At 34.3% G+C, this 26521-nt stretch overlaps 1 protein-coding gene across 10 annotated transcripts in view; it reads right to left on the minus strand.

Annotated features, from left to right (window-relative positions):
• The window catches only part of NBEA (neurobeachin), a 514855-nt gene that overhangs the window by 253824 nt on the left and 234510 nt on the right, over positions 1–26521 (minus strand). For all 10 annotated transcript variants that reach the window (XM_074859829.1, XM_074859824.1, XM_074859821.1 and 7 more), the window contains one exon: positions 11668–11729. In XM_074859829.1, coding sequence (XP_074715930.1) covers positions 11668–11729 — 62 coding nt within the window. The remainder of the gene's footprint in view (positions 1–11667; positions 11730–26521) is intronic.

Below are 26521 nucleotides of genomic sequence, written 5' to 3' on the forward strand. Positions count from 1 at the left end.
TAAAACAGCTATAGGACAGCAGGCTAATCAACTTTTTAAAGAGAGACAGAGGGTCTACCTGTGTCTGTAAAAGACCAAGAGATTCTTGCAAGTCTTTTGTCGGATCTTCCTGCTCACTGCAAATGTCTCAGATACTGCAGAACATCCAAAATGTCTAACTGGATTTTAGGTGAGAGATTTTAAGGTACTTAAAGAGCCATTAGTATCTATGTGGAAACAAACAAATCTCTCCTTAGGTCTCCATAGGTGGAAAATCTCATCAATTTATCCAAAGTAATTATTCATGATAAAAATGTGTGAAACCTGCCCAATTATCTACCAAAAAGTAGTGGAAAATAATGCAGAACCAGAAAGAAACCAGGATTCATGGTTCAGGCACTGCTTCACTACAAACTTGCTACTAAAAACTTCAGTACAAACTCCCAACCCTCCATTAATCCACAAACAAGGGAATAGTTATTACTACAATTTCCCCTCAGTTTTAGGCATAATTTAACAGATTCACAATGCTGAGAGGTGAACTGCACTTGAGAAGAGGCACCTGGTTTTCTTTTTTCCACCAAAGACCCAAACAATATACTGAAATACTTAGAAATGCCAGCAATACAGTTGCCTTTGCAATGGCCATTCAGGTCACTGCATGCACTTTAAGAACTGGATTAAGTTGCGGAGTTATATGCTCAAAGAATGTGCAGCGATTTTGTTTATATTATCTTAGATTCGACAGAAAAATCTTTCTCACACTCAAGATGCAAGAAGCAGAAAGATAAACTCCAAATGTAATGGATGTAGTGATGGTGGTTGGAAAATTTATGCTATAGGCAAGTAGAATCATGGCATAGACATTCGGTTATTAGCAGCTAAGTGCTTGAATGACTACACTACATCTCAGGTGGCTTTAGTGTAGTTTATATCCTGAATCTTCTGGGCCTTAAAACAAGAGCTGAGAGACATTTCTGTGCCTCAAAAATGCTGATGCCAATTACATGCTGAAGTAATAGAAGACTTTGACAAAATCGTGTACCAGATTTCTTCTATACAAGAAGAATGCATTGACCTTTCTTCCCTTGGGGGTCCTGCTTGATAGGGCAGGGGGGATGATTATTGCTGCCAGCAGTGCACCTCTCAGAACAAGGTAGGGTATAGAAGACTTGAAGATAGAGGCACATTTAGAGACTAACACAGGCAGTGTTCAAGAATGATAACACTTACTACTTCTTTGTACTGAAAACAGAATGAAGATATCAAATTTCATTTTTAACTTTATTCATGTTGAAACAAATTAAAAAATTGTCTTCATACACAATAATGAAACATTATAACTTTAGACAGTCAGTTCAATTACTGTCCAGTATGGTTATGTTCTAAATATTTTATATTATGCAAACTTCTATTGAAGACATCAAAAATGTACTAAACTATTAGGATACTGGCAATTGCCACCTCCCTGCCCCCAACCTCTTGTTCTCCTCCTCTATTCCATCATTGTTTGAGAAACACCACTTCATCCAGAAAGCATCAGTACATGTTCCCTGACAGAAGGTTCAGACTGAATCCAGTTATGAAACTGTCCATGCAGAGAAGGGCAGGAGATGAATAAAACTGGGATGAGAGTAAAAGACTAAAAATTCTAAATAACAAACCATAACACAGTACAGATATTACTTGAAATTTAGTTGTTTTTCTTTTTTTACATTTTTCTTACTCTCTGATATTCTTACAACTTTTAGTTTTCAGTGAACCTTCCTAGTCCCATTTCTTTAAAATTCTCCAATCCCCAGTACACTAAAAAAAAAAAAAAAAGGCCAGACAGTATTAACAAATTTAACATATAAAATTGATACCAGAAAATCTGCACAGGTAAAAAAGAGTAGTGAAGGAGCAAAAAAGGAACAGCTAAGCTTGGCATGCTAAGAACTTTTTTTAGTTTATATTATACTTCTTTCCAAATCAACTTTGGTTTACTATTTTTAAATTTTTATTCATAATCATTAGAAAATTTCTTTTAAAATATATTGTGATAATATTAAAAATTAAATAATAAATCTGACAGAATATCTTTATAAAAAAAAGAAATAATCATTTCTCAGTTTTCATAATTTATATGACAGCTCTTGCCCTTTTCACTTTCTTCAAGGAAGTCTAAAATTGTGCCACAAATTACAAGTTCCTCAACAAACTGCAGTTACTGAATGGACAGATACCTGGTGTAGTAATCACCCCGCAATTCTCCTTGCTGCTTTGGCAATTCTCTCTTCCCCAGGTCTTAAACTAATCTGAGTATTTTTTTTCCTTTTGTCATATTGAATAGTTATTGTATTTTCTAGTCTGAGATATTAATAACTCAGTTGATAGCTCAATTCCTCAATCAGTGTAGTTTAATCCTAACTTCTTGAGACAGATGGAATTCTATTATATTGGCTCTCTTCCTTCTAGACCCTTGAATATGTTTGGAGAAAAGTCTTGTATGGAGCTGAACAGGTGCTACCTTTTATCAGGAGAAGGAAGAGGAAATTTTATAAAAATGTGTTTGCAATTCACAACATGCATGTAATTTAGCTTGGGTTTGAACTCCATTTGTGAAGTTACCTTCTAAAATCATCAATAACGTGCTTTGCTTCATTGAAGAGGAAACATTCAAAGGAAATGTTACAAGATTGAAGGAAATGTTTCTTTATAGCAGAAAACCATGTCTGTTAAAAGTAGGTAAAAACAGAAAACCCAACTGATTTCAAGATACAGCCTCATAAATTTTTGAGCAGATTACTCATAAATTTCTGAGAAGATTATAGAGTTTTTAAGATCACAGGACTGTCCCTACCATTCCTAGAAGAATTTATCTAAAGATATTGGAGTCTTAAATCCTTCCATTATTGTTTGGAATGAGAATCAGATCCAAGAACTCAAATTTTACTGCCTTTATCCTTCTCTTACACTCACATGTATACTGCTGATATATGATAAATAAAATGTATGTTTGGTCTACTCTTTCAAGTAAATTTGGGATCAGTTTTAGGATTTTATGATAGGTCATCCATTTTAAAAGGAACTATGTCCCACGATAAGGAAATTGCAAAATGACTGACGACATCCTCCTGGAAGGCAAATCTGCCAGTATTGGAATACACCAGGCTTCTGGCCAAATCACAGAAAGGAAAAGAATGTGAAACTTTCACAACACTATTTATGTCAATATGAATTTAACAATGCAGCAAAGGTAATAGGAAGTTTTAGATTTCACTTTCACAAGACTACAGCCTCATCTTTCCTCCGTTTTCTTCACTTGAAGTAACATGTTAATTTTTTGCTTTCTTGGAAACATATAGACCCACTGCCCTTCTGACCACCTGTGGTAATTGCCCAATTTATCTTGGAAATTAAGTCAAACGTTCCTGGGGGAACATTTCATTGGTATCTTAGAAAAAAAGAAAAAAATTTCACAATTACAAAAACATTTACATTATCTAAATAACTCTAGGGAAATGGCCAAATTTATTTAGATGATACATACCATATTAACATTCATCATCTTGTAGAAATTCTGCCTATCTTCTAATACAGACAGAAGATATGTGTTAGAAGATACCTGCATCTCCACAACTTCTAGAACTTACTTCCTGACTGGAAAAATAGTTCTTCATTTAAGAGACACTAAAATTATTACTAATAACATGTGTTGCTAGGTATGGCTATTAGTCCTAAAAGCCAGTCCGCTTATTATTCAACCAACCTTTGATATTAAAGGTGGACAACTAATTTGAAGACTTCCAAAATGCATCATTAAAGAGAAGACATTTTGATGTACAGAAAAATACTCCTCACATTATCTCTATTTTATATATATAGTGAACCCCATCAAAACTATGGTAAATTTATTAATAATGATGGTCTTGAATAATGAGCTTTTGCACCCTTTCTCATCTCTTTAAGAAGTACCAGCTGACTTTTTCTGACTTTCTAGGTGTTTTCCTCTGATCTAAGATTCTTCTCAATTGTAGGCAACTTAATAGAGAAGTCAGGGGAAGACACCTTGCCATATATGGGGAAAGTAATTCATACAGTTTTCTGATCCAGCCTGTTTTGCCATGAATCTAGAGAAGGTTCAGATCAGCATCTCATTGATGTGTAATAAATGTATTCTTTGACATTTTTTGTCAAAAGTACTCTGACAGGGACAGGCAAGAGAAAGGACCAGAAGTTCCACGATGAGTCTGGTGTAAGGAACGTACTGAAGAAGAGATCATGCTTATTACTAAGGGCAAAGCACAGAAGGAGTTTTCTGAGTGCATGGGGATCTGGAAGGACATCTCATGGAATAATCAAGAAAGTAAAATTGCCCAACAAGTAGGAAAAAATACACTGATGGTTTCCATTTGAAAGACAGATTATCAGAAGCAGATAGCAAAGAGATGAAGAGTGAGATTGGGCTGGAAGACATTCTACACATAAACAAGGAATTAATGCAGGAAAATTCTCTGACCTTCCACACAAAAAAAAAGGATAATACAAAATGATCATCTTTTGGAAAACTTCCAGAATTCTATAAAGCAAACGAGAAACACCAAAGGAAAACAAAACAAAAAACAACTGCCCCCCAACAAACCACTTAATTTCTAGAGTAAAAAAATATAAAGGAAAAACTTTTCTACTTCTCCTATAGCTTGTACTGAAGTTCATTTCTGATTTTGGAAATTACACTAAGTGTGTATAATAACCTATTTGTGTATAGGCCATGTTCTGGATTGTGAAGGGCCTCAAATCAACAACAGAACATAAGTACATGTTTAACCTGTACCATATTTGATAATGGATGAGGACACAGTAGAAATATTTCTCTCTTGTTGGACATTTTTATAGTCCAAATATGATTAAAATATTAGAGAAAGTACTCACTTCAGCTACAAAGACTTTATTTATTGAACTTAAATTTGAGCCTGTGGTAAAAGTGGAAGTTACAAAGCCTCAATTTGGAGCTACATGATGACATTTTCATACACCTTTCTAGTGCTTTGTCCATTGTATGACAATCTGAGGGATTTTTTTTTTGGTTTTAACTTACTTCTCTCCCAGCAAATACCAAAATTCCCTTCTTTTTTCTTGACTGCCACAGAGGCAGCCTTTCTTTCCTACAGCCCCAGACATCCTACCTGTCACCTACTATGAGCTGTTGCTTTCATAGCTACTCTAGAAGTATAATAATTTAAAAATTATTATTTTATTCAGAGTTACTTTTTATTTTGATGTGACTGTTTCCACCATTGCATGTATTGGTGAAAGGGAGCAAGCAGGAATATGGAGCTAGGCATGGAGAAGATATGATACCTCTACGAGTGTGATCTGGGCCAGAGAGAAGCCTAAAATGATGATCGAAACTGCAGCCATGGCTTGCAGCCATGAAGACACAAGTGGTGTTTTCTTTCTTCTTTGTGCTCCCAGATTTGCAGTCCTCAAATTCTCTCAGTAGCTCTGTTGACTTTTGAACTAGGGTCTCAGTCAGCTTAACCCACTAAACCAGGAAACAAATGTCTGAACAGTTTTCAGATGTGTTTGTGAGTCTTATAAATATCAGCACTGCTACAAAAGTGGGGTTAGCAAAAGAATAAGCTGCAGGACAGAAGCAGTGTAGCAGATCCAGAACTTTGTTAGGAGAAATGTTTTCAAGATATGCTGGAAAACAGAATTACTAAAACAATGAGTTTCTGTATGTTTGCATATGTGCTTCTGTGTGTCTTTCCCTTCTACATCAAATTTTAATTCCGATTTTTGCAGTGATACAATATGCAGAATTGTCTCCTCCTAGTTGCACTGGTACAAATAAGAGACAGTGGATAATCCAACAGGACAAATGGGAAAATATGGCCAAAGGTAAAACACCCAACTTGTTCCATGATTAGGAAAAAGAAAGATTAAAAAATTCCACCTCCGTAGAAATTTGCATAGCCAACCTTAATTTCATCACTGAAGTTATATCTGACTTAATTTCCTAAATGGATTAAGTCTGAGGTTCATTGTTCTTGAGGTTTAAGAGAAACAGCCATTATTTAACTTGTCTTCAGCCTTCCTACTGCAGTTGGTGTCAAAAAGATAAATAGCAAACAATTCTGTTAGAGTGCTACTATCACAGTTACTCTGAAAGACCTATCATTTACCAAACAAAAATTAGGGAGTATAAGAACTCTAGGAATACATTTGGAGGGAATAAATAAGGACCAACAAGCATAATTAACGTTGAATCTAATACTGGCAACAAGAGTAAGCATACAAAATTATTACAAATAAATCTATAATGAAAATTAAAAGGTTTCTAATAATGTATAAAATTAAAATGTAACATAGACATACAAATAGTGTAGTATAGAAATAATGCTGTCTTAAGATGGAGCCTGGTAAAAAACCTGTTGAGGATGGTGCTTGATAAGAAGGCACTGTACAGCAGAGCTGGAGAATTCTTACTTAAAATTTCCTAGAAAGCCTTGAATAGATTATGTTTAGTATCAAGCATGGATTGTGTTTCTGTTATATGAATCCCACATTTCAGGGCTTCTTCTGGTCAGCTGTAGGGACCAGAAAACCTTTTTTCTGCTTGGTTTCTGTGTTGGGCAGCTGCCAGTTTTTGAAGCCCAGGAGCTGTCTTGTATTCCAAGGCAGAATGCATATTTAGATGTGCTAGTGTGTACTGAAATCTCTCCAGTGTCTGGTTGATGGGTCTTCCTATATTCTCAGAGCTAAACCTATCACAGAATTTCCTCAGTGAGAATTTCCTTGGAATTTGCACTGGCAAGGCACATCTTTCTGTTTTTTTTGTTTGTTTCTTTTTCCACCTCTCCTTGGAGTGGGATTAATTGCTTGATATTGCTTCAGATTTTTTCTTGCCACTTAGGACAATAGGCAATGCACTCATTTGCCATGCCCTGTCCCGCCTTCTGCCCCATTTTGTCACTTTATGTTTTGATTGCTATAGTGTATATATAGTAGTATAGAACTACGATGTTTTACATGTGTCAAACTGCTGGGGAGTATTTTATGGATTGTGCTGCCTGGGAGCAGATCTGTCACAGATCTTTTTTTGGTTAAGTATATACTGAATGGCTGCCTGTGATATGAAGAGACAGACCAGATTCAGTTCAAGTAGCTTCTAAGTTTCCAGGTTAATGGATAAGACAATATGGACAGACACAACTCATTTATGAGGCTCACAAGGTTAACCAATGTTTGAAAGGCTTATCTGAAGCTCAGTTTACCCATTAGTTACATACTGGAGCTTGTCAAGTTATGGATATACTCTTGGTATAGTTTGCTTAATTAAGGCTCTTTAAATTCTATAATTTTTCACAGAAGTAAAAAATTTACAGAATCTACTTATACCTTAATTATAAGAGGGACTATGTGTTATCACTTATTTGAGATTCTCCTAACAGTTTTTAATTGCCAGTTTTAAGTAAAGCATTTCTTACTTATGTACATCCTTTTCCTCACTCAGAGTTTTTCTAATAAAAGCCCATTTATAAGGGACAGCATCTAAAAGAAATCTTCTTCCTCAACATAGTGATTCAGAAGCAGAATATTTTCATTCTAGCTTTGATATTTCCTTTGCAGGCTCCTGAATTACATTCTTGACCAAACTTCCAACAGGTGGGGAAAGGAAATCAACAGAGTGAAGGATGAATTGAAAACTACAAAATCCTAAAATTAGGCAGATATTCTACATGCATTCTACAATCACAAATGACAGCATTTTTTTCCTAAAGTAACCATTTTCCCATTATAATAGTTACATTTTTAAACACATCAAGTAGCAAGATGTCTTAGATACTGAGAGAGTATTTTCTGTTTAAGAAATTAAATTTCTCCTGTTAATAGATAAGATACAGAAAAATACAAGTGGCATGAGATAAAACTCCTTTGGGATAACATCATTCAGTTTCTGCAGAAGCTGTATCCTCAAAGAGAAAAATTTGCAAAAGATCTGGAAGTAATTAAAAACTACTGTAGTGTTTTGGCTAGGGAAAAAAAAGAAGAAAGTAATTGAAATCTAAATCTGATGTAAGAAGAAACTACCTTGCAAAAATTAATGTACTTTTTTTTAAAAAAATTTATGGTTTATTGAAGAAATCTGCCACTCCAACAGCAACACAGCTGTGACATGCTCAACTAGGCTGAGGGAACAAAGACCAGCTAATCAAGCACAGATCTTGTCAAACATAACACATCTTCATCCATTTTATGTTAAAATAGGCCAAATCCAAATGCAAATGCCTATTTTATGATAAGCAAAAATCATTACATGTTTATTATCAATTATCCAGAAAAAATATATTTCAAGTACTTGGATGTATGCTTTTGGTTTATATAAGAAATAAAGAAAATAAAGCCTTCAAATTAACCTAAATTTTAATCTAGTGAAGTAGGTGATACTAGGAAAAAATAAAATGGGTGCAGGAAAGCAAGTTACACAAGAGAGATTCTGAAAATACAAAGAGTAGAACTTTTTGTTCTTCCCCAAATTCACAAGTGACGCACTTTCCATACAGGAGTTCCTTTAAAATTTAAAATGTATTTTTCACAGAAACTCCAAATTCCTTTGGGGGAAAAGCTTGATTGCATATCCCTCAGAGTCAAAAAGGCTGCCCATATGAACTGAATTATCCATGACATGTACCTTCAGACATTTGTAACGTGATATTTCATGTAAATTTAGACCATACCTTGGACGTGAGCCGCTGGCAATGTTGATTTTATTCAGGAGCTCAGATAAGAAAAAAAATTCTGACATCCTTGCTAATCTGTAGTCGTTAACATGGAATTTCCAACATAAAGAGCATAAAAGCATCTAATTTGCTGTAGCAAATGAAAGGAAAACAAACTTCGCATTTCCCTTTCCTCTTCAATGTCTAAAGTTACTCCATTCTGTGCAAACAAAATTGTACTTTTCAAAGGTTTTAATATTGTCATCTATCTTTTGAATGACAGATTTCAAACTTCCCCATATAATCTGTAAAATGTAATTTAATCTGAGTATGAAGGATTTACCCATGTTAGGAAGAAAACCCCTAGTTATATTAGGATTACTGCAAAACCACAGTACTTTATATAGCCTTTCCAGTCCATATTACTCAATTTATCATATAGAAAAGCTCAGGTAGCACTATCTCTTTATTTATAGAGATGACTTAACCTCATTGGCTGCAGACATCATCTCCTATACTCCTAATTCCAAATTCTGTGAGCTATAGGCTGGATTACAATATTTGTCTGTCTGCCATTCTCTTCCTCTAGACATTTTATGTATTAGTACTCTTATAGCATTTACCTCATGTTTTATTTGACAAATAGTTTTAAAATGTAAATAGAAAAAAACTAACAACGTTTTTCCTGCAGATGAATAGAACTACAGACCTGATTGTTTAGTACACCTATAGGATTAAGCACAATATTCTGTGGAAATGCAATTTACAGAAGCAATAGTTAGAGTTAGGTGAGGGGAGGAGAATGCAATTTGCACCGCTACAGCCCCCTGTTGACCAATTCCTGTAGAAACATCTAACATCTAACACCACCAGCAAACATTACAGGATTAGCTTCTGAAGTACTTGGTAATAAATGGACAGCAGGGCACAAAGTCTTCCTTACTTAGAAGGTAAGGAAAAAACCCTGAAGTATCAGATGGGGTGTAAAAACTAAAAGCTTGCAATTTCCCCAAGTAATTGGGTAGAGGGAAAATAGCTCTCCCAAACAAACACTGAAGACAATGAATAGATGTTCAAAACTTCAGAATGATTAGGCTCTTCACATTATTTCAGGTATAAAATGAATCTTATTTTTAAAATAGCTGAATATTTTTAAATAATAAATTACATGTATAATAGTCATAAAAATAACAAATTGATTTAGCTGCATTTGTTACATAGCTTTACTGGGATGTCTAAAGCAAGCATTGCGGAAAGAGCTTAAATTTCTCTCTCTTCCTTTCAATCAATATTTGAGGCAAAGTTTCATCTCTAGGGCCCTTAATGGCAGGAATTCCTGGAGCCAGCAAATGAGTAATGTTAAACCTATGATTAGATGATGAGGCCATCAAAGACACTAGACCCTAATGCTACATTCCACTTTATTCCTGAGAACTGCAGTAAAAACAAAGGCTAGAGAAGAAAGGACTGTAAGTTATTCCTTCCCTCAAGAAAATGTTTCAAAAGCTGCTAAAAAAAAGTAAAAAAAAAAAGTTTCATGACATGAACATAGAGCTCAAAAGCCTTAATGGATGTTTTGGAATTTTCCTGGAACCCAGGACTTCACCATTAGGTAACAAATTTTTCAAGTGCCCTGCTGGATAAGGTTTGAAGTTCAAATCCCACTGAGGATTCCTGCCAGGGTTGTATTTTTCTTTTACTTTTCCCTAACCAATATCCACCCTGGCTAAAAGAAGAAGGAAAAAAAAAAAAGGAAGAGAAGAAAAAAAAAAAAGGAAAACAAGATTTAATGATATCCTTATGACAGAAGCTTGAAGAAACGCAACCTATGGACTGGCAAACAGCAGGTAAGTTGGAATCCCTCAAAATCAGTTGTAAATGCTTATTATTTACAGATAGATTCCTCAAAAGTAGATCTTCATTTCAATTACCACTAGAAACTAATTTGTTTTCAGTACATTTTTGGTGCATGTTCTCAATATGCAGCAGTAAATGCTCAAGTAAAGCTACAAAAAAGTAATTTTCCTTGGTAATAATATAACAAGTTAACCTGGGCATTTTATATACTAACTTGGTTTGAGTTTAACTGGTATTATAAATCTGTGGGGAACTTCGTAAATGAAACACTGTTAATAAGTCTTTAGAGAAGTCTGAAAACCTGTGAAGTTATCCGGAACTGTTAGGCCACTGTATTTTTCTTATATTTTACAAAATGAGCAAAACCCTAAAATGTTGATAACTTACTACTGGCAGTTTAAAATAAAAAACTATATACATGAAATTAGTCAATAACACTTCTGTCAAAACAAGGAAAATTAAAATTGAGATATAAACAATTCAAACACTATGAGGTATTGTTTTAGTTTTGAATATTTTACTTGTGAAAGCAATTCAAAATGTTGAGTCAGATTTCTGAAAAACCCATTACTGCTAGGCTGAAAACCCAATAATTAACTACAACAATTTTTAAACAGAAATATTATGCTACTGTCACCTAAACCATGTTCTGCTACCTAAACCATGTTCCTCTGTTTTTTATATAGACAGCTACATAAAATATCCAATGAGTTATGTCACGTATATCAAAAGTAATAAAGTTACCACAAAGTAAGGTTTTAAAAAATTACTAATTCAAAGACAGATTTCAACATAATATTATGACAACAGTATCCTATTTACGTATTCTAAATACGGACTGGCTTGAAAGAGAGTTCATACACAGAAAAAGTGCATAATGTACATCCATTCACTTTTACAAAATGAATACAAATAAAGATTGTATACCCTGTGAATATAGACAAACTATGGAAAGTCCGATAAAAAAAAATCTACAATTTATATGCAACCAGAAGAGATTAATTTGTATTTTCTTATACTGAAATGGAAGAATGAAACAAAGAGCAAGATACAATTCTTAGGCTGGCAGTAATCCAGCACTACACAAAGAAACTAAAACAATTAAAACCAGAGAATGTCTTACCTGTGAACAAAGTAGCATAACAAGTTCAACCACTGAAGTACTTGATTTCATACAAACCAGACCTGCAATAAATAGTCAAAAATGAATTTAAAAGATTGGTGATATTTAGTTATTATAGCTCCAAGGTTTCAGAAATTCCATAAAATATCTGTAATATATATTTTTTTATCACTCAAATTCACTGAAACAAGTTTCAAGCACAATTATCTGAGCATTTCACATTCAAATATACTTAAAAGTTCAGAAAGCATCAAAGAATCACCTAGAATAATCTATACCAAGTTCAGGACAGAATATTTTTTAATTCAGTCTTTTTGACATTTAACTTAGTTCACTATTTAGCTAAATAAAAAAATAAATACCTACCTATCTATATCATACAATGCCATTTAATATACAGCAAACATAAGAAAACAACCTTTGAATATTAAATCCTGTAAATTCTTAAGAATAAACTAATCAGACATTAACATGTAAAGAATAAAGCCTCTGCTTAGAAATTAATTTTTATTTGGTAATTGATTTTCCTGTAATTGAAAGCTTGAGTATTAATGAAAGAGGAATTAATGTAAAATCTTATCTTTATTAGAATTATAACCCATAATTTGCAGGCCATGTTTCTTAAAACAAACCTTGAATTATGCAGTTACTTATTGTTTTTTACTTACTTTAAATAACCAATACCTAATAACATTGTCGCTATTGTAAGTACTCATTTGCAGCTTTGCTAATGGAAATTTACTTTCTGAGAGAAGGATATCATATCTAAGTATTTAAAAGATGCATTATAAAGAAACAATGAGGAAATTACACTTCTACTGTTATCTTTATATCTGGTAGCTTCTGTTATCTAAAATCATATAGACATTGATATGAGGGTTTAGGGCATAGAAAGACTTTTGTTTTATTACAAAAATTATAAACTCACAAATATAAAGCTTACAGCTAAGGACTAAATAGGAAGCTGAAAAGCAAACTGATGTGCTTTAAGTAGGTTTCTACAAACAGCGATTAGAGACAAAAGCACTCCTACACAATAGCATGTATATTTATTGCAGGTAGTGGATAAATACCCTTTTGTGCCCATTTTGCTAACAACCCCATCCTTATTGTATAGTAACACAGAACAAGCTGTAAGAAGCCACTAGGCTTCCATTCTATCAGATATATGGGCAGACAGTTAACTAATGAAATAAGAGGCAGATGTGCAGAGCTCATTTAGGGAGACAATTGCTGTAATTGATCAGCTATTCTTATGCTCAAGTGCTAGAGGATCAGAAAGATTAATGGGATACTTATCACCTGCAGGCTACCTCCTCTATTTGAAAGCTGACAAAGAAAATCCAAACAGAAGACTGAACTCTACAGTTAAGCCAATGCAGGTAGCACAGACATATCAAATATTTTACCATAGGATGTTCTCTGGTTTAATATGAATCCACCACATATTCTGTAAAACTAAAAAAAATATATTTTTTGTCACATGTTCACTTATCATCTTTCAATATCATAGAACGGTTTGGGTTGCTGCAGGTACCTCAGGTGTATTAAAATGTGATCAAGGCAAAATAATGCTCTTAGAAACATATTCCCATGCTACAGTCTTCTAAATTTGTATGTGACTTCAGCTTCTGAGTTTAAATCAAAAGAACAAATGTATCCTGAAAAAGCATCACAGCTACAAAAAATAAACCAATTAAATTACCTAACAAATGTTTATGCATCAGCAGTAATTACTTTGTATCTTCACCAGGTTTCCAAAAAGAACAGAAAACTCGATGCAAAATAGACACTTTAAAGAGAAACACATAATGAATATTTCCTGGCTTAATTCATTAAATTAGAAGTTCTTAATTTTCAAAGACAGTTGGTGGTACTTATGCCACCTGTGTAGCTTCAAACAATATGAAAAAAAGTTTGGAGTGTGGACCAAACCAAACATGCCTAAAATGGCACAAAGCTAGGATAAGTACTCATGATTATTATCCAGATCACAATGATGGTCTAGTTCTAAAGACACAAACACTGCATACATAATAAAACAGGACACTCTGTTTGAAGGAAGTCATAATTACCTTAGTGCAAATATTTCTATTTATTTACCATAATGATTTTTATATATTTTATATCTAACTTTTTAATAGCCTGATGATTCTACAGGCTTGAGTAAAGTGGTTGTCTGACCTAAAATCGATGTCTTTATTTGTCTGGACATCACATCTAATCAACTGCAAGCTTAGATGTAGCATTCTAGCATCAGAAAGGAGAATTGAACGGATTTTGGTGAAATTCCCAAAAAGAAAAAGAGGAGGATACAGAACTGACATCTGGTTAGCACATCAGCACACACATCACTTGTAACCAGTTCTGTAATTGCCTGCTGATGAAACAAGCCACTGATAAGAGCCATTAACACCTCTCATAACCAGTAGTATTCAAACTTGACATTCTAAGAGGCTGTTTTTCATGTCAAAAAGAAATAAATAACTATGTTAGAGACTGTAGCACTTTTCACACGTGAAAATACAGAGAGAGATAGGAAAGCCTCATAAAAGAAGTTCATAGTGTCAAAGATGGATGCAAGGAATACCCTTTGCAAAGCGCTCAGTCTACAGTAGAAATTAAGTGTGCAGCACTCTAGTTATAACTAAGCAAAACCAGGAGTAGCCATGACACAGAATGGGGAATCCCATGCATCTTGATGGGTAGGAAGAAGGAAACAGAAATACTTTCTATTCACCTTTAAGTATTCATACTATACATTCCTTGAAGTAAAACAGAATACAAAAACGTGAAACATTCATAGCAGGGCTACAATTTCACGTTGTAAGTTTCTTGCTTATCAGCCTCCTACTCCCACTTCAGGGATTCCTGCCACTCAAATCATATGAGGGAAAGTGTGTGCCCTCCATTACATGCTTCATTTCCCCCTTCCTAGCTGCCAAGGGCTCTATTTTTGTGTCCCTTGTGCTTCTTCCCATTTTCACTTATTCCTGATTAAGGAGTTAAGATTTGAAATAAATAAACTTTTTTTTTTTTTTTTTTTTTTTTCCTGTTACTGAAAACACAATTAATCTTCAGTTTACTGTCAGAGCTGTTGTGGAATCAATAGTAGAGAGGGGCAGATCCTTGTCTGCCTATTAGGAAAATCTGTCAGAATGCAATCTCTGGTTTATGAAGATCCCACATAATCAAAACCTGTAAGAGTAAGTTAAGCAAGAATCACCATCCTTGTTCTGTTTAAGTTATCCTACATAGACCAGAAAAAACGTCTTTTTAATACTCTTTTGCTTTTTAAATTTGCACGATCCTCTGTTCCAGGAAGTCCAACTTGTGTGAATTGCCTCACTGCTTTTGGCTTGGTACAGACACTAAAATAATTTCCTTCAACAGACAGTACATAACAGACAAAAATAAAAAAGGAGGAAGAAAATGTTCTGCTCCCATTTTACAGAAGAGAAGACACAAACTGATTGAGGTATCTTCATGAAATCAAAAATAGAATTTGCAGCATGAATCAGAATCAGTTTCTTAAGTCCCAAATGCACTAACAACTGCATTTATTCTTCCTCTTTACTGTTTTGCAGGATTTGACAGAGATTTTTAAAGTGTGCAAAGTTTTATTAGTTTTAACACAATGAGAAACAAAAATGGTAACAAGCTTTGAAAAATAATGGCTTCTCTGATTGAAGAGAGCACACAAATCTATTTTCAGTTCTCTTTCCCCTCCCACTTAACTCCAACGAGAAAAAGTATTTGCAATTCAAACTAAAACTGTTGCCTGCATTCTTCAGCTGCAGATAAATTCTTCCTATACCATCTGTATCAAATGCCATTAAGGAAGCTAATGTAATTACTAAAATACAAGTGGTTATTTCCTGCATACAGCAAGGTTAAAAAGGTCATTGTTGAACTGAATGGAGTACGTGCTCTTTATATTTGCTGTTCTTAGTACTTTTCTTCATGGTCTATTTTCAGTCCATTAAATATAGCCATCAAAATTCAGCAATTTGATGGCAACAATGACCACATATATGGACACAAATACTGGGAGCATCAAGTGCGTGACCTTAGCTAATCTGGAATAAATGATGTATGCCTGGCAATTATCTTAAAATGCTCTGGTTTACTTGACTTCTTTTTCAGTGTTCTTCTGTTGGCCCAAAGATATGCTAATTATTTCTTTTCACTATGACTTACTAATGTCTAAAAAAAGATTAATTTCAACTACACTATTTTAGTCATGCCTATGGCATTAATGAAGTCATGGGTTCAAAACCTTGAAGCCACCATGCTGAACTAGTCAGTGTGAATTTCTATTTTGAAGAAATATAATGTAGGCTGATAAAATCAATTTTTAAAAAATCCTTATGAAATAAGATCATGGTTTTGAACTTCTTTATATTATTATTAATACAGTGTGTGTATGAGTCTAACTGAATACCAACACAATTTCATCTGGTCTTTATCAAGGTTTGCCTGCATTTTCTTTCAATGATTTTACTTTGTGTCAACTTAAACCCTTATTGGAACTGGAATCAATTGTAATATTAGCAAAACTAAAAGTTAAATGTTTTTATATCTTATGTTCAACTTAGAAAAAAAGATGCAATTAACTATACTTTAGAGCCTGCAGAAATCTTTCACTCAATTATAGCTTCTATATATCTGAAAGTCTCAGGTATGGCTAAATAAAAAGCATGAGAGAGTTTAATCCATTTAACCCAGTTCACAGAGAAAACTTGGCCTTTGTTACTCCTGTACAGTGTGTCATCAAAAGAACAGGAGCTTTGTATAGAAAAAAATGCTTATGACAAAATAAAGACATGTCATTATATGCATTATTTGTTGATGTATGAAAAATGCATAAAATGTACTTAGAAAGGACCATAAGGTCCTAAAACTAGATCAAAAAAAAAAATCAGAAAATACTAGAATTCTCCTTTTTAACTTGTATTTTTGTTAGGCTATCTATTTTCTGTTTGCTACTGATATAGTCTTCCATGTACTGTAAACAAAACGGTATTGTTTCAAATTGTTCACTATAATTACTGGTAACTCATACTGTGGTATCTCTTCCCACCATCCTCACTGACTTCTGTGCCAAGAAACAGAGTAGGAATTTTCCACCAGTAATTACCACTCACAAATTGTGTCTTCATATTTGATAGACTATTCCCTTATACTCTATTCAACATTTGTTAGGAATGACACAACAAAGTTTGAGTACAGTTCATGCTGATGACAGAAACTAAAGCATATTTTGGCTGTGACAGTACTAGGAAAAAAGTGATGGTGATATTTTGGTTGGAAATGTGAGTTTTCCTTCAAGTTTATTTGTTCTTGTAAAATGTCTTTTTTCTGTTAGCAGAATCTTATGGCAAATTTTTTCTTGAAATATTTTGCTGAATCTAACTTACAGTCAAAGAAATAAAGTTAGGATTTATTTTTTGATCATTAATTAAAATTACTTGGATAGTTTAAATCTACATTATTCCCTCTCTGCTATATGTTGTCATTCAGAGAAACCTAGATTCAAATTGCTATTTTAAACCAATTATCAAGTTGGTGGTGAGTTCAGTACAGCTCTGAAAAGAGGTAGTATGGAGGGAAAATATAAAGATATGTGAAAAGTTTGAAAGTAAATGCTAGGTGTGTAAAACTATTAACTGAAATAACAGATGTTCTTATTCCAATCAAAGTAATTATTAGGGGGAAAAAAAAAGATGTGTATTAAACAGAATGTAATGTTTTGCAAGATTACACTCAAAATTGGTTTTAGAGCCATACATGTGTCACATATTTTGTAGGCATTTAAATTACACTAATGGTCTTAATTTATGAAAAGCAAAGGCTAGCAAATATTCAGGAATTGCAGAAAGTCTGCAGGTGGAAATCACAGCCATGTTGCAAAATAATTACAACTTCACTTTTACTAGATGAAAGGAAACACTATTCCAAAGAACGTAACTCACTAAAATAACAGTCAGGGTTATGGATTTAACAATTCCCTTCAACAGCCCTGACTGGCAGAACACAACATTACCACCAACTCTAGGGACCATGAAGGATGGCTGTATTAGTACTCCAGACCATCCTTTGTATGGGTAGATCTCCTTTACAGATCAGAAGAGTGACACAGAAAAACATGATGAATGTGAATTTGGCTCAGTGCTTTTGTAGTTGATCAAGACAGTTATAGGATTTTTTTGTTATGGTGAAAGACACTGCACAACACATGCAGTATCATTTATATCTGGTACCTGAAAATCTAGGAAAGCTATCATCTTATGTTATCAAATGAAATGCCTTTCACATCAGAAATCTTTGGAACTCATATCTTAAGATAAACACCTCAAAATAAACACTGATAGGTCAACATAAAAAAAAGACATTTTAATGGGTTCAAACCCAACTCAAATGGTTTGGCCCTTTTAGCCAAATTAGTAAAATAAAACAGATCTTAATACTACGATAATAGTTAAAAGAAAAAAGAATGTTATATAAAAGTTTCTTAAATTATTTTATGGAAGTAAGAAAACCTATATTACTTTACCACTGCAGTTACTAAAAACAAATCTAAATGAGGACCATAAAATATCCAGATGGAATCACAGAATGGTAAAAACCCTTGAGAGCATACCCACAGAGAGGGGATTTATTACAATGTATACATGATTTACTTTTTAAAATTACAGACTTTCGTACTGTGATCCCATGAGCTGTAACAATATTGACAAAACTGATGCTGGTGCCACATTACTCTGAAGAGTCTAGCCTTATACCAACGTGTAGAATTTTTGTCAATTTTCCATTAGTGTTAATGTGATGCACAAATTCTCATTCATCAAATGAAAAGAAGATCGCTTAAACTATAAAATAAAACCCACCACCACTGTTCAGTTTAATATATCACTGAAGATTTTCAAAACTGATCCAGTTTTTCATTTACCGCCTGTGGGAAAATGCATTTGTGTTTCTCTGTCCTTCTGTTAAAACAGTATCTCTTTGGATGTCTTTTCAAATACCTGTTGTGACATAGCGAACTAATATGCTTATCTAATTGCTATCCCAGAAGAGATCTAAAATTTGTATCAATCATGTATCAATTGAGAAATTGTTCTAATTAGCATTGATAACACTAAATTATTCTTTTCATATAAAAGAATACAGTGCAAATGTTAATTATTAGAAAACAATTCCCTGTTAAATTTAAGTGAAGCAGAATTCTTTTGAAACAACATACTTACTAGATACTATAATTTAATTTGGAAACAAAATGTGTTTCCTTCTCTTCTAAAGTCCCCTTGTAAACAATGGGTCAAAACAACCAAACCAGTGATCACATTGCACAGTAGCTGATCAAATTAAAACACCTCTAATCTTGAAATTGTCTATGAAATCGAACTATTGCTTTTCTGTTTAAGTCTACTTCAGTTTCAGATAGACTTGAATAACTTATAAACTTTTTATTTTGAGGGAGCCTGGAAAAACTAAAAAATAAACTACACTTAGACAGAGGTTCTGGAAAATCAAAACCTGTTATTTATCTAGAAAGAATCTCAATGAAAACCATTCAAAATTTTTTCCAAACACCCAACAGTCCACTGTGAAAATTAAAATATGATCCTGAAAGTCTTCTGATTTCCCCCTTTATCCTATGGTGTTACTAAATAAGTGGCTTAAATTTGTGGCTAAATTTCTGCTACAGCTGCTGCCCTGGATATTTTATTTCAATGGATGGAGTAAAAAAAAATTAATGGAAAAGCCATAAAAAAATTAGTTTAAAAGTGAAAAGTTAAAAGATTTTTCAAGTTTTGTCATGTGATATTTTCTCAAGATTCCATTCATTTCTTGACCAAGTTGCTATTTTTGATTACATTTGTAGAAAAACTACTAAATGAAAACAACCGATACCAAACAAGTTGCCACATATTCAACAAATCTGAGAAAAGACAACTATTTTGAGATTTTATGTGCTACTGATCCCTCACGACTTTGTTATTTAAATCAAGAAACATCTATCCCTCCCTTCTCTTTTTTCTCAGTCCTTCACCTCCTCTTAAATCCGTGTTACAGGAAATACATTTCAGAAGAATTACCTCAACAGTGAATTATTTTCAAAGAAGTATAAAAGCAGAAATCAGAACATTAATTTCACTCACTAACAGAAGCAAATGTTTATACCTTCACTACCCCTATGATGCTTTCTCTTCATCTCAAGAACTTTTCTAATTCTTTCTAAAGCTGTCAAAAGTTATATCCTGGGCAAGACAGATCATAAGTATGATCACAAATGACAGTGTCTAGAATATCATGCTTTCCATGAAAATGCATTATTTAATGTTATTTTTTCCTTAGTTATGAGGTTTTATTTTTTTCCAGAAATTCATCAACTTCTCCTTAGCTTCAGTCTATAACTTATTTCTATTTGGTGCCCATTTTACTGTGCTTTTTCATGCTTTTTTGCTTCTCTCTCTTTAGGAATTGCCTTTTGTTTCCTTCTTTCTACTACTATGCTTTAGTTCTTTGTTACATTCTTTCCTATTATGAGGGGGAATATTATCATCATGGAATGACACAACTGAAATGTGTGTATGGTGAATGACAAAAAAGTAAGGCAAGAAAAGGATAAGCTGCACAGCAGTAAAACCACTTACTTTTTACTGGTCCTCCTTACTTTCTTATATTTCTTCTCTTTGGCAACCCTGAGGCCATATTGAGAGAACAGGGAGTGAACCAGTGCAGCTACAAATAGGAAGTATAACAAAACCTCACAGAACTCATGCAGCTTCCTAAATTTCTAAGGCCAAGATGACCATTATTTTAACTAGGTGTGATCTCCTAAGTAGCATAACCCACCAGATATTTTTTGTTTCTCACTGAGCAAACTGTTGGTGAACTAATATTTTCTTTAGTTAGTAATTGTTTTCTGAGAATTTGATAACAAGGAAAAAAAAAAAATCTCCATTTCCACACTGAACTTTGCTGACCTTAGTTGGCAGCCATCAGATCTTGCTCTTATCCTGAAGCCCTTCTGACAAATGATAATCATTCTAAACCAATGTCTCTCAAAACACAGAACCGTACCACAGTCGTAGCTCTCTTGAAACAACTTGTATTTCTTGTGTTTCAGTTTTCTTTATTTACTTGACAGTAACATTGTTACGGGCTCTCCCTAGACCTGCTTTGACATCACTTTGCCATCTTAATTTGACATATCACAACTGTCTCTGTTGTCTGACAAGTTTTTCAGCATGAGGGTTTCCCATTGCAAGAAAATCTCCACAGACAACATCACTATTAGTATAAAAAGATTGGATCATAAAATTCCACACACCGACAGACAAAAATAAGACATGATATAAGACAATATATGTTTAGCAGGTTTGTTTTTTGGGGGGGGGAGGTAAATTTTAACACAAAGTTAGACTCAACACTGTAAAGACGTAGGCCTTGCAAAAATAATCCCAGGTCTGTAGGGAGTCTGTTAACATCTAGATAAATCAAGCTTGACGGTTCATTAATGTTTATGCTATCGTTAAAATTTTCTTCTATCAAAACCAAAGAGCTCTATAAATAGGTATATTTTTAAGATTCAAGTAGTTTCTCAAGTTAATTGATTCAAGAGTTTTTGTGGAATATTATTTGTTTATGCCTTGAAGGAATGGAAACAATCACATCGATATCCAATAGGATGAACTGTAGAAGTGCCTTTAAGTCATCAGGACAAGTAAGGAAGTTTTGTAAAATCGGTCACTGATTAAAAGGTTTCATTCTGGGTTATAAGAGCAGGTGATAAGTAGACACAGAGTTAAGGAATATAGAAGGAGAAACTGTGACCAGCCCTAATGAGATTAGTTTTGTAAAGAACCTGGATGCACAGCTCAGGCTACACAGAAAAGGATTATTAGACTATGCCTCATGAGAAATACATCTTTCAGGGCAAAATCTGATACAGAGATGTTATTTTCACCCTATAGTTTATCAGTTAGGTAGTTCTCTGGAAAATACTGCTGGGATAATAAAGTAGATTGATTCCATTTTTAAGCCTTTAGAGGACAAAGGGTGGGGCAAATACCAGCCTAACTGTTTCAAGTCCAAAACCAGGCAGAGTCCCCTGCTGAGTTCTGAATGATGAATTAAGTGGAATAAGAACCAGAGAACCTCTGCCTGTGGGGAGCTTCAGTCACAGCATGAACATCCTGTAGATACTGAATACCTTTTTGGCATACCACCTCGTTTTTCTTTGGACCTGGACAGTAGAGGAGAAAATAATAAGGAGGAAAAAGGTAGCTGTTCTGAAAAAAAAAAATTGTACAACTTAGTCCAATGTTACCATGCAGCACTGCTGTATACCTGATATGATGAGTCCACCTACAGGCTATGCTACAGTAGTGCCCGTACGTGTTAAGAACTTTCTCAAGAATCTTTTAAAAGTTATTTCGTTGAAATAACATTAAATAGATCTCTTGCTACTCTTTCTGTAGTAGGAGACAAACATACTAAAAAAAAAGGAAAAAAAAGAAAATTATTTTCCATGAAAGCTGAAAGTTAGAACAAGAACGAAGACAGAGGGACATCTGACCTGGATGGTATTAGGACAAAGAACAAGTATGAAGTCATCAGGGAGGGTATTCTTCTAGAGTTGTAAGGCAAAACCACCAGTTCTTTCTAGACCTTATGGCTTGCAACTGGAATATAGGCTACTATGTTGAAAAAGAAACTTGTGAGAAAGTGCCCCATACTGCTGCAGGCAATTGTGACCTGAGGACCACAAATTACTCCTTTTCTCATTCTTTCAGAGCTCCAATATTTTGTGCATTTCTTGATGTACTTTAAAAGAACAGCAGTTGGTATTGTTTGGTTTCTAATATAATTTTTGTAGTAGCACTTTCAACAGTAATTTAGTAACTTCAAACATCTAGTGGCTTCTATATTTTCAAGGATAATTTTCAGACCTTCTTTTCAGCAAACACGACTACTTTACACTGTGACCAACTTTTGTTTTCCTGAGGGCATATATTTATTTATTTTTTTTACTGCTTAACACCTTCTGTTGAATATAGGTAGTTGATTCTAAACTTTACAATTAGTCTCACCATTTTCAGTCATTTTTTCTCCACTGGCAAAGCAACAGAACCGCCCCAATTTCTGCCTAATGGGAACTCCATATATTTTGGATTGTAAAGATATCTTGATTATTAATTAATGTCACAATGATAATATAATCAAGGACCCATAATCTGAGTGCCAACAATTTCTACCCTTAAGTTACGTTGGGACCACACAAGCCAAAAACAAAGGAGAGGGCATGAGCAGTTAACCTCTGTTACACAGCCTAATACATCATAGTAAGTGTTCAATTCATTAGACAGGGATAGAGTGGCTCATATGTGTAATTAATTATTGGCAGGTTTACTTTCAAAAAGGTGCCAGATGCTATGTATTTCCTAGTTGCTATCTGGATCTCTGATCTATAATGCTGCCTGCCGTATTAAGCATCTGTTCAGAACATACTTCTGCACACAGGAACTTCAGTTATTAAAGAGTTAAATCTTCAAAATCAAATGAATGTCTATCCTCTTCACTTTCTGCTGTTTGTAATGATATCCCTTTAAAGGAATCATAAAGGAATATTATATGAAAGAAAAATGTTCTGTAACTGACATGAGGGTCATTATAGTTCAAAGATTTCACTGTGGATAAATAACAGACTTCTGCTGTGGCACCTGCTCTTCAGTTCCTCCTCTGAATGCCAGTATTGGGATCTGTCTTGTCACTAGTAGCATATTCTGAAAAACAGTGTGGAAGTTGCAAAGCTTTGAACCTTGACTCTGCTGGAGTACATGTAAATAAATAGGCAGATTTGAATATCCATTTAACCTTTCATTATTTCTTTGTTCTTACCATACAGACTTCTGGAAAACTGTTGTTTTCTGTATCCATGTGTATGTATCTGACTCATCGATGTTTTTTAGTAAGAAACACTTTCAGTCCCGAAGTGTTTGCAGAAACATGAGCATACTGTGGAGCCTTTCAGTAAGATACTAAGAGATAATAATAGATAGTTTCTTAAAACAAATTTCTTACAAACCTCTAAATAGCAGTTTGAAATTAATGAACTTTTTTTTTTTTTCTTTTTTTTCTGTCTATAAAGAGATTACAACATGTGCAGGCAGGATTTCAAACAACAGCATTTAAAATCCTCTGTTTTCCAGAGGATTGAGTCAGACAATTCAGTGGCTTTAACTGCACTGTGCTAAGCCTGAGCATCACCTCTTAGTGGACACAGAAGAATGTACACTGGGACTCCTAGGGCACATGGAAAGAAAGGAGTGGGAGGTGGCATGGCAGGGAAGAAATATATTATGAATTCCTTAGCCTTAAAAATCAGTTCAGAGTCCCTGTCCCAATACAAACCAAACAATCCGTAAGATTCCTGACACTGACTGACCAGAGTGATCACGTCCAGTGAGACACACACTACAAATGACACTAGCCTGATCTCCCCACAGAAACATTTTTAACATTCACCTTGATTTCTAACAGGGATTCTCTGATGTCTAGTAGGGTTGAGATCCTACTGCTCTCTCTCTCAGTTCTGCTTTATCAATTGTTTTCATGTTCCTTACGCTGCAATATCGATAGTGTTGTACCAACACTATATTACACAGATGCAAATGAACCAGATTAAATTCTTTGGAGCTGCTTTTCAGTTTTCTGTTTATTCACTACATGATGATAGCATAATCCAAATGATAGTGCTGATTAAGAAATATACATGTAACTACTGCCTCAGCCAAGACATTATAGGGTTTTCTTTAAACAGCCAATATTCATGAATATCGTGTAAAAAATGGTAATTTTTAAGCATCCTCTGTTAAACTGGCTGAAACTGACCAACACATTAAAAAGTTATCAAGGGAGTAAAAGGCTGATCCTCCTCACCCAGAGTGATCACATAAGTCTCATACCCTTAAGAAATCACATTAAAGTATATGTATGGCTATGCATTCATATGCTTGCAAGGGCTCTCTGAAATCTGGGACCAAACAATAGCTGGCATGAGCCACATGAGACTCGTCTGAATAGACAAACTTCAGAGAAAAGAGAAGATGTCTCATACAAAAATGAGCTTCAAGGTAATGATTAAAGAATTTATTAAATGAAAAATAAAAATCAGTTTTTATACATATATACACACACATGAACACACACACAAAAGTCTGAAGAAAGGCTTATTTCATGCAGTGAGTTGAACACTGCCCTTCTTTGATTCCTCAAGGGAAGATGATATATTCTTGACTGCATCTGCAGATGAGATGCAGTCAACTATAGCACCAGGAAAAACCACTTTTTTACTGATCCCTGCAGGTGGCTAGCTGACACTGAAGTACATCTATCTATGACCATGTGAACAAATGCAGTGACGGCAATGTTAGCGGAAATCAAGGTTAATACAGACTATCATTCCTTGCAGGGTATTTCACAGACAAAATGGGGATTCACAGGTTCCAAAGTCACGCAGAATCTCCAAAACCATTCAGCAAATGCATGACATTTTTCCTCCTGAGAAGCTAGACTGAAGACTACCATTAGAAAGAATGTTTAAAACAGTCATAAAGACTACAAGTAACATGTTTTCCAATGTTATTTAACCTCATTAGGCATTCTGTTCATAGAAAGGCTAAGACATCCTGTAGTATATAACTTCCTATCTCTTCTCTTTGGTACATCGAACAAATCAAGCTCCTTACATTGTACTTCACAGAGTTTATCTCCCATCCATCAGTCACTCTTGTGCCCTGTTCTTCTGTTCCCCCTGAAATGTGTGCGTATCATTCTTGAAGTGTTGACTACAGAACCAGATGGTAGGAGTTTTATTGAAGTTGTGCACAGAAATGAAATCACCTCCTCATCTATTCTCCTAATCATCTTTGCTGCCTCAGCACTGAGCTAAGAGAGCCCAGAGTATGCTAATTATTACAATAATCCCCACATTCTTTGAGTGGCTTCATCCCTCATTTCCTACCCTCTGGATATAGTCTATACTATTTGTCCTAGGGATTGGACTCAGAATTTGTCTGTGTTGAAATTTGGCTTTTTTTTTAGAGTTTTTTCTTGAGTTATTCCACAAAGTAATTCGACATTTCTCCAGTGGAATGCCTTTGCTTCTCAGTTTGTGTTTCTCTGTCTAAGCAGTTAGCTTTGCCAGGAATAATTCTGCCCCATAATCAAGACTGTTAATAAAAATATCGAAGTAGGATCAAAAAGTGGCTCATAGAAATTTCAGCACTATGAATAGCTTCAGGTTTTACGTGTATACTGTTAATTTCAGTTAATGCAAATTTTAAAATCATAACACTTTTTTATTCCCTTTCTCTCTTACTTGCTAATATTTATTCATTTATTGATTTTGTTCAGAATACTGGCTACATGCTGTGCTGCAGACTGGTAAGTGATTACCAAAAGTCTGATTAGATGAAAGAAAACATGCCTGGACACACAAAAATATTTTGGATGTGGCAGAGTGAGACAAAAGAACGAGAGAACAATATGAATAGGAAAATAAAGTTCTGCAAGAGCATGCAATCTCTCTGCTTTATAGCACCTATGCTCCTGAGCACAAAAATAATACAAAGGTTCTGAAAAGTTTCTAAGACAAAGCCAAGGGCCATGATAAGCACCAAAAAGTACCTTTTTTCCCAGAAAGTCTAAGGGATTTCCAGACTTCTACAGCATCTCAGCAAAATGGTTACTCTGTTCTTCCTAACACAAAACTAGGTATTGTTTGAGGAAATCAGAAACAAATTGTGCTAGCATTGGTAGATGCCACAGTGATGTCACACTT

The sequence above is a fragment of the Strix uralensis genome, chromosome 2, assembly GCF_047716275.1.
Source record: "Strix uralensis isolate ZFMK-TIS-50842 chromosome 2, bStrUra1, whole genome shotgun sequence".
Classification (NCBI taxonomy): Eukaryota; Metazoa; Chordata; class Aves; order Strigiformes; family Strigidae; genus Strix; species Strix uralensis.